We start from the raw sequence: 19887 nt of genomic DNA, 5'->3' as shown, positions 1-19887 counted from the left end.
CTTGTTCCCTTTGCCAAAGCTGCTATGTGACCTCAGGGAAACCACACAAACTCTCTGGGCCTCCGTTCTCTTGTCCGCAGGAAGCAGGAGATCATTCCTCCCCCGCAAGGTGGCATGTGGGGGAAAAAACCTGAGTACATTTTCTAATCCAGTGCCTGTGGAGAGAAGGGTGCTCAGGGAATGGGAACGCCACATGATGGCCCCAGAGATGCCCAAACTCTCCAGACTTGAAGGAGGAAGCTAAGTGCACCAGGACTGGGCTAGAGTCCACCACTGAAGGAAGGCAACCGACCCACGCAGGGGTTGGACCCATAACCTTGGCGTCACTGCTCCCTGCAGTTGAGAGAAGCGGCTAGGAACACATTTGAACAAGACCTGTGAAAGGAACCATGTCAGCCAGAATCTAGGCAGGAGACATGGTGAGACCCTCAGCAGGGGTGAATGAGGAGAGCTGAAGGAAGGTGGGTGGGAAATGAAGCCAACAAGGTGTGATGAAGCATCCTGGGACTGGCGCTGTGACCATTCTAGGCCTGAAGTGACAAGGGCCGGGAGCAGTCACCAGGATCAGGAGACCTGTAGTTACAGGAGAGAGTCACCAACAGCCTCTGACCTTCAGGAGAGGAAAGCAGCCATTACCACGCCACCGCCCAGCAGAGAGAGAACAAGGAGAGTTATTACCCCAGCTGCTCTCTCTTCCCGCCCTCTGGTCTCCCGCCAGGACCTCCCATTGGCCAAACCCAATGGGAAGCCAGAGAACAAGGGGGCTGAGTTAATGAGATCCATTGAGATCAGCCTCGAGACCACAGCGCAGGGTGGAAAGTGGATCTGGAGGAGGAAGTGGGAAATATTCAGCACGGTAATTACTCTACATGGAAGCAGAAAAGAGTTTAAATTAGTTTCAGTAAGAACCTGACAGGCCATCAAAGCCTTTTGAAAATGCCCTTTATGTAATCACAGGTAGAAACGACATTGACAGACCCAGCCTGGTGAAAGGACAACGGTCCCAAGAACCGACGCGCACTATTTCCGCGCTGCTGGAAAACTGGGGGTGGGGTGAGGTGGGGCTCACCCTTTCACAGTGGGTCAGCCTGCTCCGATGGCCTGTTGTGAATTTACTAGAGTCTACTTGCTAACAGTCTGGGTTCAAGTTGAAACAGTTGGGAAGCAAGACTTAGACAAGTTCAGAAACTCTCCACGGACCTCCACAGAAGGAACTGTTGTCTAACGCAAAGATAGGGAGCAGATTATCTACCCTGGGCTTGTCCCCTGCTGGGTAGGCCCGTTGGCCTGGCCCTGGACTTGATGTGTCTACCTGGGCTCCTTGAGGCCAAGCCCTTCCCGACTCCCAAACCTTGGTCCCTTGTGCCATCTTAGCCAACGCTCCTGGCAAACAGATTCTTTGGTTGAGAAGCTGGATAGCTGGCGCCCAAAATAGACATATTCAAAGAAAGGGACAAAACCAGAAGAAGTCTGGAACTGACTCCAGGCCAGTCCTGGGTCTCACTTAACCTCAACTCACTTGCTAACTCACTAACTTATTCTCTTAAACATTTTTCTCATTTAGATTGGTTGGCTGATTTTTTGCTTTTCTTCAATTATAAAAATCACAAGCACACAAAGATCTACTATAATTAAAACTAACATTGAGCTGCATGTCTTTTTTTCTTCTTCTTCTATTAAAATACTCATGCCCAGGCCAGGCCCCAGAGATTCTGACTGAATTGATCTGGGATGGGGCCAGGTATCAATTTTTTTTTTTTTTTTAAGTGTGGCAAAATATACATAAAAGTGCCTGCTGTTGATCAGATACTATCCTGGAGATACCTCCGTGCCCAAGACCAACATAGTCACTTCCTTCTGACGGGAGGAGCAGAGTGAGGGTACCCCCCAGCGTGGGAGGAACAGAACAAGGGATGTGTGGCCACAAAGAGGTCTGACCCACTCTCAGGTCTAGAGAAGGCTTCCCTGAGGAAGAGACATTTGAGACCAAGAAGGAAAAGAGGAGTGAAGCCTCTATCTGTGTACCCTTGAGAACCACTGCTCTAAACCACAACTCAACGATTGGTAGCAGGTCAGTGGCTTTGAGGGTGTGGAGGGGCTCAGACCAGAGTGTTGCCCTGGTTTGGTTCAGTGCACCTGAGCAGAGGAAGGGTGACAGCTGCCCGTGGGCCCTCACAGGGCCTCGAAGTTTGATTATCCTGTGTCACTCAGATGCTAACTGGTTTCTGTAGGCCTTGCAGGGTCAGAGCTTGTAAATAGGCCTCCTGAGACGGGATTAGGAGCTTGGACAGGCTGTGTGCAGGGTGGTCCCATGAGGCAGAAGCAGAACGGGGCCCCCAGACCTGGTGGCCCAATCCTCGGCCCATCGGGGCTTGTGGCCTCTCAAACCCACCCGCCTCCTGCCTCCAAGATGCCTAAAAATTAAACCCCACAGGCATCCGTTCCTCCTGTGAGTGCTGCCCAGGAAGGAGGAGTCCTGGGTGCTGGCTCCGTACCCGGGAAGTGGAAGAGAAAGCAGGGGGAGGAACAGTCGAGAACACAGATTCTACACTTAAATGCCTTAGACGCCAGGCAGGTCACAAATGGTCAGAATCCCACAAGTATCATCACAACAGGGGGGTCGGAAAGGAGGCAAAACAGAAAGGATTCTCCCCAGCTGAAGAAGCGTTCATCCGTCCTTTCCTTCCTGCCTGCCAGTCAAAGCACATCCTCTGGCCAGATTCAGCTGATCAGCTACAGACTAACTGTTGATTCTTGGTTCAGAGCACTGGTTCTCAGCCATGTGAGGTCCCCAGCCTAGTACCGTCAGCATCCCTTGGGGACATGTTAGAAACCCACATTCTCTGGCCCCACCACAGACCAACTGCATCAGAATCTGAGGGAGAGGGAGAGGTGGTAGCCAGCAGCTATATTTTAAAATGCCCTTTCTGGGGCGCCTGGGCGGCTCAGTGGGTTAAAGCCTCTGCCTTCAGCTCAGGTCAGGATCCCAGGGTCCTGGGATCGAGCCCCGCATCGGGCTCTCTGCTCAGCGGGGAGTCTTCTCCCCCACCCCCCCCTGTGTCTCTGCCTACTTGTGATCTCTCTCTCTGTCAAATAAATAAAATCTTAAAAAAAAAAAAAAGAAAGAAAGAAAGCTGTTAAAATGCCCTTTCTGTAATTCTGATGCATATTCAAGTTGGCAGTCAACTAGCGTTAAGAGTCATAATTGAATTGGCCACGGTCTGGCCCCAAATTATACATTTTTTGTCATTCTTTCATCTGTACCTGCATTCACTGAGCATATACTACACCGCAGGTGCTGGGCTAGGCTCCTAGGCATGAGGAACACAGGCGCACACAAAGCCCTTGGGGTTCTTGCCCTGAATCCTAGTTTTCATTCTTGCCTCTTACAGGATATTTTTGTTTTGCAAAATACCATGTCCCCTTGAATTAGCTCATTTGGCTCTAACACCCTGGGGACATAGGCAGGATGGAGGTGACTTCTCCCTTTTATAAATGGAGTCATTTTGGCCTTGCACAGTTAAAGCTCTGCCCAAAGTCTTGGCTCTTGCCGGCCCCAGGCTGCCCATTCTGGGAGGTCCACGCCCACTGCGTGATGAAGGTGCACTTCTGTCAGCAGAGGAGGGTCTCAGCGGGCCTCTGGCTGTCATTGCTCTGAGGCACAGGCCTGGCTTTGCTCCATCTCAGCCACGGACAGATGTCCTTGGCCACACGCAGCCACCTAATCACCCTCACACCTGGGAGCATCTCTTGAACACGTTTGGAGACTTGATGGAACATTCAGCCAAGCCGTCTGCTTCTCTTGAGTGGATTATATTGAGAATTGCCATAGGTAGCAAATCTCTTGGCCAAAATGAATATTAAACAAAATGAAGGGGTGGGAGTGGGGCAAGAGAACAGAAAGGAAAACATCTGGCAGGCAGCCCGAGTGCTCCAGGGCTCTCCTCCGCCGCTTCACAAGCCCCCTCCCTTTGAAGCCTGCTCCTCGCCCCACCCCTGTCGACACAGCACGGGGGTGTCCATGCCCCATGGGACCAGGTCAGGAGGAAAGGTCGGGAGCAGCTCCAAAGAATAATGCTCCAAAAGCTAGCTCATTTTGCCCTTGCCAAACGAATGCCCTGGAACTCTCTCTGAGAACAAGTCCCGCCCACTTGTGGCTCGGAGAAGGAGCATGTCTCCCAGCTCCCCAGCACATGCCTGCTCTGGATTGGCCGGCCCAGCCCCTCCGTGGGGCATCACCAGCTCGGTGAAGGTTGCACATCAAGGAGCCCGGCCAGTGAGATTTACGGCGCCGCGTGACAGGTTCCCTCCCACAGACCTGAGAAGAGACACAATCTGCTAGAAGTGACTTTTCAAATTATCTGCAGAAAACATTAGTGGATATTTTCCCATCTGCATGCCTCCAGGCCTTATTGAGTCATAAAAAGTAAATGATTTCCCTGAATGCTTTGACAAACCTGATAGTTCCAAGCCATTTTCTAGCTGATTGATTTGCCATTATGCATCAGAGGGTCTCTGAGCAGAAAGGCTTCCTGGCGAAGAGAGTGCCGGAGAGAAAACCAGTGGAGAGGCCACAGCCAGCGCCAGCGAGGAAAGCAAACAGGGGGCAAGGCTTGGTGTGCGGGGAGGAGCTGACGGGTGGGTGAGGAAGGCTTCCCAAGGGCAGTAGCTTCTAAGGCTGCGAAGGAGGCGCAGACTCAGGGGGAAGGTGGGAGGAGGCGAGGAGAAAACAGTGAAAACAAGCATCTTCCTCTCTGCCTGCACTAGGCCAAGGTCAGAAGAGCACAGAATACGTGACCAAAGTCTAAAAATAGGAGGCTAACTGCTAAGGACAATTGACTAGTGCCTTTCAAGGCAGGTCTATAGGAGAGCAGAGGGGCCTTGAGCCATGACCTTGAGGCCAGTGGGCAAGATCCAGACGTGGACCGGACTCAGAAGGAAGAATGCATCGATCCTTGCTCGATTTGGGCACCTTTTCCAGTGGCCGTTTCATCCTGGAAGAGGCGTGTCCTGGGCCAGCTTCCTGAGCTGTCCTGGATGGAACCAGGACAAGGAGATGGGCCCAGAAGGAAGGGAAAGGCACTTAGGTGGTCCCCGTGTCAGGTCTGAGCTTCGGCTATCCCAGGCAAAAGGTCACACTTCTGACCTCTCCCCAGGGTGAGGCAGAGGACCATGTCCCCTGCTGAGGCTGTTAGTCTCCCAAGAACTTCGGGAGCCCCTGCTGGCCTATCCCCACCCCCCCGATCCATGGGGACTTGACAGGAGGCCATGTGGGGGGTAGAGGGGGAGGAGTCATTACTAATGGCCCCTCATTTATTGACGGTCTAGGATGGGTCCCCAGGGTGACTGCTGCCAAGGAACCGAGGACCAAGGAGCTCTCATCAGCCAGATCCTCCCTGGTACCTCCCTATGTTCCAAGCACCAGCAAGAAAAAGAAAACACAACCCACCCACCGAGAAAAAGTGAAAACACGAACCAGGGCAAGACGCAGTGTACAAAAGAAAAGAGTTAGGAAGCAGGGCAGGAAGGGATGAGTGGAACAAAGGAGATTCATCGGGAAGGCTTCTGCAGGGTGGGGACATTGTGGCAGCTGGAAAAGCTATGGACACAGCCTGGGAATGGTGGGAGGGAGACGTTCCTTAAAGAAGCACAAAACAAGCCAGATGACCACACGAGGGAGGGATAAGCCAAGGCCCTGCGGTTCCCAGTCCACGTGGGAGTGCCGGGCGCACACTCACTGTCGGGGAGTTAAATAATAGACCAGCCGGGGCAGGAGCCGTAGGTGAGACCATCCTTAAGTCCAGTTATAGAGAGAGAAGCATACAGACCCAAGGCCTGGGGCCTTTTCTCCAGACAAATGAGGGATCTAGGAAGATAAACCTAAGTTTGCAGGTGGTTTGCAGAACTCATGTGCCTTTGTGTCCCCAGTTCTCCCACAGAAACTTTTGCCTTCCTAAGACACTCATCCCATCGGGTTTAGTCCTCTGCTCAGAGCCCAGGAGCTACACACACACACACACACAAACACATACACACGGCATGACGCCCAAACTCCCTGTTCTGCCTGATGGGATCCCCCCCTTCACATCTCTGCAGCTGATGCCAAAAAAATGTTTCCAATCCAGAACAAACACCTTCCCCATATACTCCAGCCACACTCAAGAGAAGGGAATGTTACCCAACACATGCTCTGCTCTCCCAGCCCCCAGGCCTTTGCTGGCATTCAGTGCCTCTGTCTGGAAGGCCCTCATCAACCCTCAGAGCCAACCAAAGGCCCTCTCACCCTTTAAGGACCATCCAATTAGCAATAATCGCGCCTCGGATAAACCTCATTGGCTACCATACCGCCACTGCGCAAAGCTTAAGGACCATCCAAGAGGCCTTCCCCAAGTCCTAGTACACACTCATTGTAGCTGAGCCGTCCAGTTGGTACTGGAACTATTTCTGAACAAGGTTCTCCCATGGAGACCTTTTGCCCCATGTTCCCCACAACACCCAGCTCAAGTCTTTGGCATGTAATGCCCCTGGGGTTAATTAATTAACTAATTAATTAATGTGCATGGGATTGAGCCTGGAGTGTGGAGCTCTCCAAGGGTATCCTCCACTCAGTAGCAGAGAATTCCAGAACGACAGCCCAGCCTCCATGCTGAACCTCCCCCCCGGCTCCGTTCTCTGATCCCCAAGGACAGGCCTTGCCCTGCTGCCTTGTTCCCTCCCTCCACCCCGTGATTTCTTTTTATTTTTTTGTTGTCGGTTCTTTTCTCTATTTTTTTTTTCCTCCCTCCGCCCCGTGATTTAGATCATGAATATTTTATAGATGAACTTAAAAAGTCTCTTTTCCATATTTAGGCACAAAATGAGCTGATGAATTCAGGCTTGTACCTGGTGCTGCTGCTTCACCTCTATGAGCAGAGGTTTGCAGAACTCATGAGGCTCAACTACAGCCGAGTTTCGAGAGGAAGGGTGAGTCAGTCTCTGAGCGGGCCCATCCGGCCGCACTTCCCCAAACCTTGCAGGGTTGGCGATCACATGTGCCATCTGTTGAGGTCTTCGTGGTCACTTGGGTAGGCTATGGCACTGTCATCGCCAGGACAAAGATGTAGCTTGTATACTGTGGAAATGCACGCACAGTCGCTTTCGGGCTGAAAACTAAGCGATCGTTGCATAATTGCCTACTATTAAACGTGAGTAGTAATTAAATGGTCATTAATGCTCATAGAAGCAAGTGAGTCTCTAGGGATATTTGCCCCCCAAAATAGAGGTCAGCAAGGCTGCCAGGACTGGGCGTGCATTAGGTCTGGGCATGCCCCTGCCCAAGCATGTAGGGTCTGTGCAAACCAGCGGACCCTTGCCCACAGAGAACTGTTTCTCTTGCTTTGGTTCCCGGCATGTGTTACTCCAGCATCTCTGTGTGTGTGAATGCCAAGACATAAAGGTGTTGATGGTGTGCCATTTGTTGTTAGAGAAGTGACAGTGTATTTACCAGGGATCGTCATCTGTGGCTGCCCTTCCTTTAACACAAGAACCAGGAGTCTTCCAGAAGGCCATGTAGTTTGGGAAGAGGAGCCTGGCTCTAAGACTAACCAGAGTCTGGCCTCGGCAAAGTCCCCCAAAATGTCCATTTGGCCACGGTCAAGTCAGAACTCAGGGCCCCCAAGGGCCTTCTCTCTTGGCTAAATGCCCAGCTGTGGCCAGGCCAGGAAAGAACACTCCCTTATGGCCACACCAGGGACTGATCTGTTTTTAGTGTTTAACACCCCATGAGGCTTGGAGCTTGACCTCTGCTCATGTCAGAAGGTCATAACTGGCAAGGAAGCCAGTGTGGCATCGGGCAAGTTTTAATGAGCCTCCCACCCTATCCCTCTGCTCTGTCCCCTGCTTCCCATCTCCCTCCATCCCTCTCTCCTCTTCTTCCTCAACGGGTGTGTGTGTGTGTGTGTGTGTGTGTGTGTGCCAATGACAGTCCCTGCCCAGAGGCTAGAACCCATTGATTCCAAGGGTTCCCGACACTGTCGCAGGCCTCACGCAATGAAAGAGGTTGCTGCAATCCATTTGGAGCCATCGCTGTGAAAAATGCTGGGATCCAACCGTTAGTCCTAAGAATTCTAGATTTGTCCCTATTTTGTTTTTCCTGTTGTAAATTCTCCCCTCAGATCCCCAAGCTCTCAGTTAAGAAAACGGACTGGGCCTTGGCCAAGATATCTCCTCAGGAATCTCACCCTCTTTTTGACCCAGGCCTGTCCTTCCTTTAACTCTTCCGTAGTTTTAATAGTGACATAAATTCCTTGGAGAAATACATTAAAAAAAAAAAAAGGGAAAAATGTACAGGAAGCAGGAAATGATCCTTTGTTAACATTTCCATAACCTTATTTTCATAATTCCCCATCTTTTTTAATGAACTTTTTATTGCACATTGAACTTCAAAGCACCCAGGGTTTGATATAGGTTGCAGATGGCCATGACATCAACAAGCTAATGTAAGCAATGCTGGCCTCCAGGACGGCAGAGCAAACAACACAGAGCACAACCCAATGGGTGAGAACCAAGGCCATGAAGCATACAGTCTAAAGAAGTTTCTGGTAAAACTATCCTAGAGAAGGAGTCAGTAACACCAGGAGCTATCTGGGAACCAAGGTGGGAGGAAGCAAGGACAGGGCAACACTAGTACAAATAGTGAAGAGGGACCCAAATGGCTTTTGTCAAAGTCACAGTCTTCTGGATTTGAGCCTTGGTATCTTCTTGTAGAAAACACTCAGAATCTGAGGGTAACATTTAGCAAAGAAGAGGCAAACCCCTTCCCTCTCCTTTACCTATCAGAACTGGAGAACCCATTGGGTTCCGTTGTGTACTCTCCCATTGGGTGACAACACGTTGGGCTCCTTGGTTGTATCTCATTGGGACACCCAGTGATGAATGCTTGTCCGTGGTGATTGTCATTCATTCACTCATTCATTCATACCCTGGCCTGTATCAGGAGCTGAGATGGGGAAAGTGGCCACCGGACCTGAGGCCATGTTGTCCCATTCCTTGAGGAGCTTTCAATCAAGTTAGAAGATGAAACTCACATTTTTATAAAGACAGGAAATAACTGGAAAGTAGCCCTTGGTCAAGAGAACCCGTGGACCCCGTGAATTCCCAGAGGCTGTGAATTAACAAAAAAGATCTTCCCTGGCTAGGACTTCCCAGGGTGTCCACTGATCCCATGAACAAACTACTGGTCTCCTTAGTGAGGTTGTGAGCTACCTGAAGGCAAAACGGGGACTTTTACCTCCGGGCCATGATGCTGGGCATCACCACGTCCCAGGCACCGTGGATGCCAGGCGCACTGAGGGATTACAAGAAAGCTAAATGGCTGGCAAATGAGGACATGGTCTGCTAGGGATTGGGGGTGGGCTTGGAACTCTTATCTTTGTACCCCATCACCCTTCAGTGCCTAGAAAAATGCCTGGTACACAGTAGGTGCTCATTAATCTTTGATACTCAAATCAAAGAACTAATAAACCAAAACCTGCTTCTCTAGGAAGTGAGTCTTGAGTTAGGTTTTAGAGAAAGGGATACTACATAGTTGTGGAGAGAACAGTATGCGAGGTAAAGGAACACTCTCAAGTTCAAGGTCCATATTTAGTTAGTCAAAGATTTTCTGCATGCCTACTATGTGCTGGGTTCTCAGCTAGATTCTGGGACTCCAAAGATGATTAAGACACTCCTTGCCTATAAGGGCTCAGAGTCTGAAGACAGATAAACACGTACCCAAGAGTATCCAAAAAAATGTGCCTTGTGTGATGACAGAAGATGGAACCAGATGTGGAGGAGCAGAAAGCAGTTAGGTGACTCCTTCCTTCCACTCCTTTTGCAGGACAGACTGTCCAGGCAGGGTCTTCGGGGACCCCAGCTAACCTCTCAGAGGCCTTGCTTTCAATCCACTCGGGTTGTACGCTTTGCCATCGGCCTTCTCACTGCTTGGAGGGCCCGGTGGGAAAGCTGCTTCCATTCCGGCTCTCATCACCTGATCTGCCGAGGAGGTGATGTTGGAACCGAATCTTGGAGAGTTTAGCCGGTGGACAAGGGTCGGTGTTTGAAGGAAAGGGCATTCGAAGTAGAAGGAAAGGCAGAGACTTACAGAAGTGAGAAGATCTATATGTTTGGGAGAGTCAGGGAGTTGGAGCTGGCAGGAAGTAGCGTGGAGGTGAGGCAGCTGGCTGTGGAGAGGGTGTGTGCCGCTCTGGAAGGCCACGGAAGGGTTTCTAGCCAGAGACAGGCGGGCAGGCGGGCAGGCCAGGAGATTTGCATTTTTGAGCATAACTGGAGCAGCTGCGTGTAAGATGGTCTGGAGGAAAGAACCAGTGGGGTCCCTGCTGCGACCTGGGGTCCCTGTGGGGGCACTTGAGATGGGAAGGGAAAGGCCACCAGGCTGTCCTGGGTGGTGAAGCTAAAAGAACTCACTTTGCCTCACCTCTCTCCTGGGATACTGCACTATTCAGGATCTGCACTCCCAAAGCCCCTTGTCCTGGGCTTCCTCCTAGCTATGGGTTTTGTCTGTACTGTGCTGTTTCCCAGTGAAATGTACCTGTACTCTGAATCCCTGCCTATCCATGGCAGCTGCCCCATACCTCTTAAGGGCCTACTTCCATAAACTGGATAAAACACTAGAAAGAATCTGTATCCGTGAGCTAAAAGGCAAAGGGCAGAAGGACTCCATGCCTTCAGAGATCATGACAGTGCCTGTGATCTCCTGGAGCGAACATTGCCTTGGTCTCCTCCCCCAGGAACTGGGTTAACATTTTGCCCATAGGGAAACTTCTGCCTGTAAAACACTCCGGGGAGGGGCAGGGGCCAGCGGCTGGCCTGGGAGGCAGGCAGAGTCCTGAAGGAGCTCTGAAACTCCACTGGCCCATCTGTGGGTAAGACTTTCTCCAGGCCGTTCCGTTCGCACCATTTCTAGAAACCCCAAAACTCTTGCCTCAAAGAACCAAATCTACCCAAAATATTAGAGGCCCAGGCTTGGCCCTCATTTGGGAAAACTTCCCTACTCACCCAGATGGCGTGTCTTCGAGGAATGAGAGCTGGCTTACAGACAGAGGCGGTCACCTGGCACCGAGTCTCGAAGCAGGATGAGGCCAGCTCAGCAGCCCAGAGGGTTGGGGGCCGCGGTTAGCACAGTCCTGATGTAGAATTTATCCGGTGACTGGGACTGCTTCTTAGAACAATGTCCATCCTTCTCCTGCCCTCCTCCTAGCCTGCTGTTGACAGGGACCCAGGAGCCATGGTGGCCTCCACACTGGCCAGCAGTTGCCCCAGTAACAGTGTCCGGCACCCCTTGTTTTGCCCTCGGGCCTGTCACAAAGCCTCTCTTCTCCGGGGGGCAGAGCACCAGCCCTCTGCACGGGAGCCCACATCCTTGCAGCCCAGCACAATGGGCTCCCACGGAGTACACAGTGTTTCTTATTGTGGCATAAAATGCCATAAAGTCAGAACAAAGACAGAGCCCAGAGCCTTGATGGGCCTGCTGCTTCCTGCCGGGCAGAGAATACAAGTGATTGTTTAAAAGCCAGGGGTGAGGCAAATGGCCAATTAGCACGGCCTTCACCCCCACGGTTTGTAAATGTGACTCTCGGACCCTCAAAATGGGCTTCTGCAGTTCAGATCAATTGCAGAAAGGAAGCAAGGCTGCTCCCAGGGCCAAATTTAGAAACCCCGAATCACCAGCCAAGGCGACCTGTGTTCTCTCTGCCGGTCTTTAGGACAAGACTAAGCTCCTACCCCCGCCCCAGGTGCTGAATATCAACACAGCCCTCCGCACCCCTGCCCCTTTAAGGTGATGTAAGGGATTCCCAGAACTTTCCGGAGAGCGGGGAATTAGACATCTGTTCACCATTGCTTTGGAAAAAACAATTCAATTTTCATTGTCTTTTTTCTCACAGTTGTCAAGAAATTACCCACAACCCAGACCGGAAGAAAATGAAAGTAGGTTTGGGGGTCAGTTCTGCCATTTTGAGGGTGTTTGCTAATTGATTCTTTTTCTGTCACTGTGTCAAACCTCATACTGTGGAAGGAAGTAATGACCACCACCCAGAGGCAAAAATAACCCCAAGAAGCTTGGGAAGCTCTAGCCGCTGAGGTCAGGAAGGCGAGTCCCAAGTCCGCTGGACACGGAGCAGATAAGGATTTTAATTCATCCTGAAAGCGAGGACGAGGGCCAGCGAAAGGCAAGATGGTGTTGTCAGGCATGACTTGCTGCAGGCTTCTTCCCCTTTTCCTTGGCGGTGATTTTTCCAGCATCCAGTCCTTGGGGAGCCTCTTGTTATCTTCTAAACCCTGGAAGGGTGCTGCTATATAGCCACTCCGGGAAGGGACCCCGCTCCTAGCTCAGGAGCAAGTGGCCACCGAGCTTCTCCCCCTGCGGCCGGGTCACGTAGGTCCGCTGGATTCACAGGTTGAGCAAGGCAAACAGGTCTCCTGAGAAAGATCCCCCAAAGGAGGGCAGGACAGCTGTCTTCCAACAGGTTCGTGATCCCATTAGAAAACCCAGCTGAAGAGGATGCGCTTAATGAAAGCAGGAGTTTCTCCCGCAGCAGGGAGAATAAACATCGCCGTGGACCAAGGCGGGGGTGACAATTCCATCTCCAGAAATTCTTCAGGGGAGGAATCTTAACAACTGCGTGTCCGAAGGCAGGTTTAAGGTTTAGGAGAGTGATCCCACACTGGCTTTGCCATCAGAATCACCCGGGGAATTTGCCAGAAAAATTCGAATTCCGCCCCACCCCCCACCCCCACCCCACGCCGCAGAGATTCGGATTCAGACCCCGCGGTGGGCCCCTGGTTATCCCCACGCGGCCCGACCCGGGGATGCTGTGGGGCACCCCCGCTCCCCATAGGCCGGCCCGGAGAAGCTGGGCCAGCTCAAAGCTCCACAGGGTGGGGCCCAGATTACGACCCTCGAGAAGCCAATTTATTATTCAGGGCACGCAGTGCTGAGAACCCAGCTGACGGTTTTCGAAGAAGCGGGGAGGGGACGCTTGCCTCCGTTCACAAAAGGACCCCGGAGCGCCAGCCCTGGGCGCGACCACGGGGTCCGTCCACGCCGGGTGAGGGGCCCGGGGCGCACCCGGGGCTGCTGCTCCCCCTCCGGCAGCCGGGAAGGGTGCGAGCGGGAAGATCTAGAAAAGACCTTTGTGTCTCGGGGAAGGCGCGTCTGCGCCTCGCTCGCGGGTCCCAGTGGCGGCCTTCGGCGGGAGCCCCAGCTCCGAAAGGGTGCGGCCGCGAGCCGACCTCGGGGAGCAGCGGGAGGCCCCCGCGGCTCGGGGCAGGGTCTTGGCGGCGCCCCTCCCCCCACCCCCTACCCCCGCCCAGCCCCGGCGGCGCCGGCGGCTCTTCCCGGTCCCGGGAAACCTGCGGCCCGCGCGCCCCGCGGTTCGGCTGGGCGGGGGCGACCCCTAGTGCCCAGCGCGGGCCGCTGTCGCCTTGCTGTGTCCGGGACCCAACCTTCCCCAGGGAGTCTGGTGTGGGCCGGGGGCGGAGGAGGACCTCCGAGCCCCGGCCGCAAGGGAAGGCTCCCCTCTCTGGAGGGCTGGAGAAGAGCATCCCTGGGGCGCTGCTTACAAAAACCAGTCACCGCGGAGGAGACCCGAGGGCCCTCCCTGCTAGTGCCGGGCGCAGCGCTGCTGCCCTCCTGCGTCGCTCAGAGGCAGGTGGTCCCACTGATCGTCGCCTGCCATCCCTCTTCGGGAAGCTGTAGGATCCGCCCCAATGTGGGAGCAGTCAGATCTCCCCTGGAATGGTAGGTCTACGTTCTCTCTACCTACCGCCAGCCCCGGACCACCCCGGATGCCGCCGGGGTAGAGGGGAGCCCCGCGCAGAGGGACCGTCCTGGCACGCTGGTCAGGTGCAGCCCTTGCCGACTTCCCGCCGGGGCTGCGATCTATCCAGACAAGCCAGGGCAGCCCGAGGCAGATGCCCCCGCCTCCAGGCCTGCCCCTGCCCACACTCTCCTCTGGTCCCCGGCAACCTGGCCTGACTCACCTGGTTGGCGGAGCTGAGTCACAGCTGTGACCTGCTGCCCAGGCTGGGTTCAGGTGAAAAGGGAGGAAAAGACCAAACATCAGGGCCCACCAGGTCGCAGCAGGAGATGCCAGCCTCTTTGTGGCTCTGTGGTGACCCTGCCAACCTTCTTGCTGCGGAACCCCTCCCGGACATCTGGAACACACACAGGCCACAGGAAGCACGGAGGCAGAGGCAGCTAGAGGGAACCCTTGGGTGCGTGTGTGCCCAAGTCCCACAACTTGCCCCATGGCTCTGTGACCCAGCCCCCCCAACAGCCGCTTCCCAGCTGGCACAGATGACTGACACAACCAAGTCCAAAGCCTGGGGGGAACAATGCCTCCTGCAGCCATCCATCCAGGTGTGGACAGGGGCAGGCTTGCGGGTCTTCAGGACAAAGGCTCGGCCAGACCACCTTACCCCCACCCCCATACATGCAGGTCAAGGCAACTAGTACTGGGAGACAGAACAGGATAAGGGAGGGCTCAGGGACAGCTCATGGGGCTTCCCTGTAGCAGAGGTAGAGGCTGAGAGGGTCCTAGGAGGAATGGGGGGATGTCAATTGCTCCTGCCCTTTGCCCTTGAGTGGTTTCCAGATAGTCTGGGAGCACTCACTCAAGCCAGTGGGAAAAATATATTGAAAACAATTTCCCCCAGGAATAAAGACCGCCGGCCCCCAAACTCTATCTCCTCCACTGGGACCCCACTGCATTCCCACTGCCTCTCTGCTCCCCTTCCTCCCATCACATGACCCTCTCTACCTCCAGTCATTGGGTCTCTGAAAGATTTCTTAAAGACCTAAGTCAGCCCTCCCCTCAATTCTCTACGAAGTTCAGGAAAGGGGCGTTCATGTGGGGGCGTTACCCTGAGAGGAGGCAAGACTCCCCAGGGGATTCTGCCCACAAACACTTGCAGCGCTGGTCAGGTGAGGATGCGGACCTAGATACTTCTGTTGGGGGGCTTGCGGTCTTTCTGCACTGGTCGGGCTAGAAGCTCCAAGGGGCATTCGAGGATTTCAGAGAGAGCAGGCCTCTGTTACTCACACTGTTTCAGGCATTGTGGCAAGTGTGTGTGTGTGTGTGTGTGTGTGTGCGCATGCACGTGCGTGTGCACATCCAGGGCTGGAGTGGGGGCAGAGCTCACCATCCACCATGGCTCTCCAGCCTGAGACACCTTCTTGCTTTCCAGATTCTGAGCTGGGGGATAGAAATGACAGCGGCAGCCACATTGTCTAGCAAGGGAGCTGGCCCCCCTGGAGCTCTGCGATGACATCTCCTCACAGCCGCTTTTTCTATGTCCCCATGTGCCTCCCTCCCGCCTCCTCTTTACTGAAACTGAAACCACAGTGTTCACAGTTACCATTTTCACCCTGTGTCCCTCTGTCCTCGGGGTCTGGCTTGAGCATTAAGGACAGCAGCAGGGACCCGCGCAGTCCCCAACAGCACAAGTCGGGAAGCCAGCGCTGCTTGAGTCCCCACCGGTGGCCCTGCTGCTGTCCCCCCCAACCCTGCCCCGAGCCTGAAGCACCAGGCACCTGGCAGCCCTGGCAGCCCCGCAGCCTCTGTACAGGGCGCCTGTTTAGGCCTCCCTCCACCCTGAGTGGAATCCGGCCACGTCTTCAATAAAATGACTTTATTCACCTAGCTTCCTTCTGTGCTTTTTTTTTTTTTTTTTTTTTTGGTCTCTACTTTATTCCCCTATTTACACCTTAGAGCCCAAAGACCAGATCAACATGTGAGGTTAAAAAAAAAAAAAAAAAGTCAGGGGCTCCAGGGTGGCTCAGTGGGTAAAGTGTCCCTACACTTGATCTCAGCCCAGGTCTTGATCTCAAGGTCATGAGTTCAAGCCCTGCATTGGGCTCCATGCTGGGCTTGGAAAAAAAAAAAAAAAAAAAAAAAAAGGTCAGGATGGTTAGTGAGAAAACTGAGTGCGTGCTTAGGAGAGAGACAAAGATAGGTCAAAAAATAAAGATGGAGGGAACAAAGTACGGATCGGTGCAAAAACATGATGCTGAAGGAAGCCAGACACAAAGATTGACATGGTGTATGCTTCGATTTACACGTAATTTCTAGAAAAGGCAAAACTGTAGAGACCGATCAGTGGTTGCAGGGTTGGGACTAGGAGAGACCGCCTGCAGATGGGCTCCGGAGGATCTGGGGGACGAGGCTGCTTCCAGGACTGGGTCCTGGGGAGGATTCTCCGATGTCATAAGTTTACTAAAGCTCAATGACCTGTGCTCTCGCAATGTGTACGCCCTGTGGCGTAACTGTAAGATGGGCTTTCAATACATTTTCTTTAAAAATGGAGGAAGGAACAGAGAAAGAGAGAGAGAAAGAGGAGGGACAGAGAGGGATAATGAAGAGAAAGAGAGGCTTCTCCCTCCCACCTTCAATACCAGGAGCAGCCATTGTAGATTTTGCAGCAAAGAGGGTTTTGCCCAAGAGGAACAGTGCTGCCAGCAAGGTTTTAGGAATTCTGGACTTGATTTAATTCCCTCTAAATCTTGTCCGTCCCTGACATGCTCCACATTTAACTCCACATTGACTCTCTTCCCGAGAACTGGTGGATATAGCCAGGCAGCCTAGCGCCAAGATCCAAGAGCAAAGCAAAGGGACACCCTCGAGTGTTAACAGAACCTAAGAGCCATTCCAGTTGAAAACATCTCCCTGATGTCAAACAAACAGACAAAACTCCTAAAACCTCAAATTCTTCCATTCACAAACGCAGCTCCAAGCTCTAATCATTCTACGAGAAAATGGGCCTTTATTTTTCAACTGGACTTCCAGGTTGACTGAAGATGAAAGATTTGTCCAGGAGTCAACGTTGAGAAACATCTATGAAGGAACAATGCATATTTAAAACTAAGTTGTATGGGCGCCTGGGTGGCTCAGTGGGTTACAGCCTCTGCCTTTGGCTCAGGTCATGATCTCAGGGTCCTGGGATTGAGCCCCGCATTGGGCTCTCTGCTCAGCAGGGAGCCTGCCTCTCTGCCCGCACCCCCCCCCACGCCTGCCCCTCTGCCTACTCGTGATCTGTCTGTCAAATAAAATCTTAAAAAAAAAGTTGCATAGAGAGCTTGATGGAATCTGGGGGGGGGGTATAAATGTTCTTTTTTTTTTTAAAGACTTTTGTTTATTTTTGACAGACACAGCAAGAGAGGGAATACAAGTTGGGGGAGCAGGAGAGGGAGAACAGGCTTCCCGCAGAGCAGGGAGCCCAGTGCAGGGTTCAGTCCCAGGACCCTGGGATCATGACCTGAGCTGAAAGCAGACACTTAATGACCGGGCCACGCAGGTACCCCCATGTAAATGTTCTAACGGGCTAAGTCTGCTGTAAGACGTGACAGTGTTTGGGGCAGCTACCCTGAGACCCGCCCAGGTTCCCATCAGCTAATATTGGGTTGTTGAAAATGGTTTCAAGGGCTGACCCAGGAAACCAGGAGTGCTTCCTTAGAGGTTGGCCTGGGTGGGGTGCGGTGCGGGGAGACACGACTGGACACACCACAGAACTGATGTCTACCCGCACCATTAATTCCACATCATGATGGCCCAGGGGTCTGCTGATGGGGCTTCTCATAGCTAGAGGTGCCCAAAGAATCAAGTTGCATTTATTAAAAGACCCTGGTGGGGGTGCCTGGGTGGCTCAGTGGGTTACAGCCTCTGCCTTCAGCTCAGGTCATGATGCCAGGGTCCTGGGCTTGAGCCCTGTGAGGCAGATCTTAACTCTGTGTGACATGAGAGGAAACCTGTATTAGGGTTCTCCAGAGAAACCCGAGTCAGGAGGATAGATTTATAAATACGTAGAAAGAGATTGATTATGAGGGATTGGCTCACACCATTATGGAGGCTGAGAACTCCCACCTCCTGGCTGTCTGCCTGCTGAAGTCCCAGGCAAACCAGGGAGGTCCTTCTGCTTCAGACCTGCAGCCCTCAGTAGCAGGGAGCCAACACTCTTGAGTCCCAGCCCAAGTCTGAAGGCCCAAGAACCAGGACAACCGATTCTCCAGGCCACGAGAGGATAGAAGTCCCTTCTCCAGCAGAGAGAAGAATTCACCCTTCCTCTGCCTTTTTGTTGCACTCAGGGTTGTAAGATCAAGCCCCACGTCAGGCTCAGCGCTGGCCATGGAGCTACTTAAGATTCTCTCTCTCTCTCCCTCTCCTTCTGCTCAGCCCCCTATTAAGAAAGAAAGAAAGAAAGAAAGAAAGAAAGAAAGAAAGAAAGAAAGAAAGAAAGAAAGAAAAGAAAGAAAGAGAAAGAAAGAAAGAAAGAAAGAAAGAAAGAAAGAAAGAAAGAAAGAAAGAAAGAAAGAAAGAAAGAATAGGGCTGTGCCTAGTAATTGTCCTGAGTCCCCTATAGCACCAGTGTGGGGAACGACACCATCCAAAAGTTTCCCAAATCCCAGAGAGAGACACAAAAGGGCAAACGAAGGGCATCTTTGCCCGACCCAGCAGGGACATGCAATGACCAAGGACCAGGTCCCTGGACATGCCGCAGGACCACAGAGCTTAGAGGTCCCAGGGAAGAACCAGGAGAACACCCACGGGAACAGAAAGCAGAATCTCCTGGAAACGGCTAAAACCAAACTCCTGCCATCTGATGATATCAGAAGATAGGCCATTTTTTTGCACAGGGTGCCAGCGACGAATCCATTTCCGGGGGTTGGGGACACCTGCTCTCTGCTTGGCTCTTCTCCTCCCTCCCTCCCTCCCTCCCTCCAGAGCTGGCCGCCCGCCTGCTTCTCAGGACAAGGGAGGATGGCTATCGACCGCTCAGGCGATGCTGACTCTGGTGGGAGTCGTGACATCACGCCGGAAGTCAGCCCTTTCCTGAGGCCCCTTGGCTGCCCTGTCCCCTAAGATAAAGGCCAGAACGTCTGGGCACTTTCATCTCCTTGTCCCCCCTGGAGGCCCCTCCCGATTTCCTCTCCTTTTCCCCTTTCCTCCTCCTGCCCCCCTTCCTCCAGGTCAGCCCTCTAGACGCCAAGCTCTACCTTGTGCCTGTGGCACACTCGCGGCAGGTGCTCAAGGCAGCTTGGCCAGGCTCAGCGGCCCTGCTCCAGGAAAGCGATGTGGTGTGGCTGGCTGGCTCCTCTCCCATGCCGCCTCATAGTGCTGCCCACTGGGCCGGGCCGGCTCTGCCAGGACACCTGGGAGAAGGCCATCTCTGTCCTGACAAGGAGAGGCGGTGAGCCGGCCTGACACTGTTCTCTGGAGAGTGGCCCCGTCCTCTGGTCCATTCATGGATTCAGTGAGCTGTCACGGGACACCCCGGGGGCCAGAGCTGAGCCAGCTTAGCTCTGCAAGTGAAGGGTGGCCTTGGTGCTTGGTGTAGCGTGCCCTCTGGTCTGGGTCTCAGGACACCCCGAGAGTGCAGGAGTGCTTACTTCTTACTGAACTGAAATGAGTACGAAGGCAGGAGGCTGTGTACCCCACTAGAACCAGCCCTATTCTGGAGCCAGAGGATGCCACCCCCCCAACCACCCTGGCCCAGAGCCTTCTTCCTGCCCTGATGGAGAACTGCCAGGGCATTCCCTTCCCCTCCTTGAGTGGACCCCAAGCAGAAAGGCTCAGAACAAGGTCTACGGGTGCCTCTGAAACTGTCTGAAATGCTTTTGGGTGGGGAGCAGGGCTCTGGTGAGGACGACAGCCCCCGAGGGAAGGAGAGGGGAGCCAGGACAGGCATTTCTGGAATGATTTAAACATCTCGGCACTCACCAACACTACCCCCAGGCAGCCCTGGGTGCCTCAGCTGCTCCTCCCATCCCCTGGGATCCTGTGACCCTGCCTTCACCCCTCAGTTTCGCCCCCCCTCCTAGGGCAAGGGTCAGCAGCCTGCTTCCCAGAGGGCCTC

The 19887-nt window shown here is 53.4% G+C and overlaps 1 protein-coding gene and 1 long non-coding RNA gene across 3 annotated transcripts in view; one reads left to right on the top strand and one right to left on the bottom strand.

The window, feature by feature from the left end:
• Positions 1–11812, bottom strand: part of LOC309851359 — a 29014-nt gene extending 17202 nt beyond the window's left edge. Inside the window, exon 1 of the long non-coding RNA XR_014304741.1 lies at positions 11035–11812. This is a non-coding gene — a long non-coding RNA (uncharacterized lncRNA). The remainder of the gene's footprint in view (positions 1–11034) is intronic.
• The window catches only part of MARCHF10 (membrane associated ring-CH-type finger 10), an 84333-nt gene extending 68923 nt beyond the window's left edge, over positions 1–15410 (top strand). For both annotated transcript variants that reach the window (XM_082706552.1, XM_082706553.1), the window contains 3 exons: positions 6850–6963; positions 11922–11964; positions 15226–15410. In XM_082706552.1, coding sequence (XP_082562678.1) covers positions 6850–6963; positions 11922–11964; positions 15226–15272 — 204 coding nt within the window. In that variant the 3' untranslated portion in view covers positions 15273–15410. The remainder of the gene's footprint in view (positions 1–6849; positions 6964–11921; positions 11965–15225) is intronic.
• Positions 15411–19887: the final 4477 nt, after the last annotated feature.

Source organism: Mustela nivalis (assembly GCF_964662115.1).
Source record: "Mustela nivalis genome assembly, chromosome: 17".
NCBI lineage: Eukaryota > Metazoa > Chordata > Mammalia > Carnivora > Mustelidae > Mustela > Mustela nivalis.
This window is presented reverse-complemented; position numbering and strand designations above follow the sequence as displayed.